Source organism: Charadrius vociferus, unplaced genomic scaffold, assembly GCF_000708025.1.
Source record: "Charadrius vociferus isolate BGI_N301 unplaced genomic scaffold, ASM70802v2 scaffold1412, whole genome shotgun sequence".
NCBI classification, from domain to species: Eukaryota; Metazoa; Chordata; class Aves; order Charadriiformes; family Charadriidae; genus Charadrius; species Charadrius vociferus.
In genome coordinates, this window is record NW_009647053.1 from 51,001 (window position 1) to 51,740 (window position 740).

Genomic DNA, 740 nt, shown 5'->3' on the forward strand with positions numbered 1-740 from the left:
GCCCCCCCGGGGCCAGCTCTGCGCGGGGCACCCCTGGCCACAATGGAGCCGCAGTGCTGGGACGGGGCTGTGCCTGGGCACGGGGATGGGCATGACCACAAACGGGAGCAGCCGGCCGTGCCGGCGCACCGGGAGAAGGGGCCAAGGCACCCCAGCTGCCGACGGCCCCACGCTGCCCCGGGGAAGCAGCACATACCTGCTGGATCTTGGACCAGTTCTCCTCCACCGACAGACCATTCATCGCCCCCGTGATGGCGAGGAAGCAGCCGAGGAAACACGGCGCAAAGCCGCCCTGCAAGAGAGGAGTTGGGGTGCGATGCTGGGCAGTCCGCGGCACACGGCGCCTGCCCCGCAGCACAGGGCGAGGGGTGTGCACGGTGGGGCCGGCGGCTGCAAGCCCAGCTTGCCTGATGCCCTGGGACTACTCAGCCTACTGCTCCCCAGCACAGAGACATACAGAGGGACAGGCACCACCGTAGGTGGCCCCTCTACAACCCTGCCTGCCCTCCACCACATCGGGGATGGCCCTGGCCCCAGGACGAGGGCAGGAGCCATGGCGGCACCGGGGTCCCTGTCCCCAGGACCCCCCTCCGCAGCCCCCCACCAGGGACGGCGCTGCCTGGCATCCTGTGCTCTGCTTCAGAGAAGGGAGACGGCAGCTCCCGACAGCCGTGGGACAGCTGCAACAAGGGTAAAGTGTGGATCCCCACGGCATCCATGGCACAGCCGGCAGCCCCGGC

General features: G+C 69.9%; 1 protein-coding gene across 1 annotated transcript in view; it reads right to left on the reverse strand.

Annotated features, from left to right (window-relative positions):
* The window catches only part of MPV17 (MpV17 mitochondrial inner membrane protein), a 4,785-nt gene that overhangs the window by 2,719 nt on the left and 1,326 nt on the right, over nt 1–740 (reverse strand). The window contains exon 3 of the mRNA XM_009895774.1: nt 197–292. Within this exon, the coding sequence (XP_009894076.1) occupies nt 197–292 (96 nt within the window). The remainder of the gene's footprint in view (nt 1–196; nt 293–740) is intronic.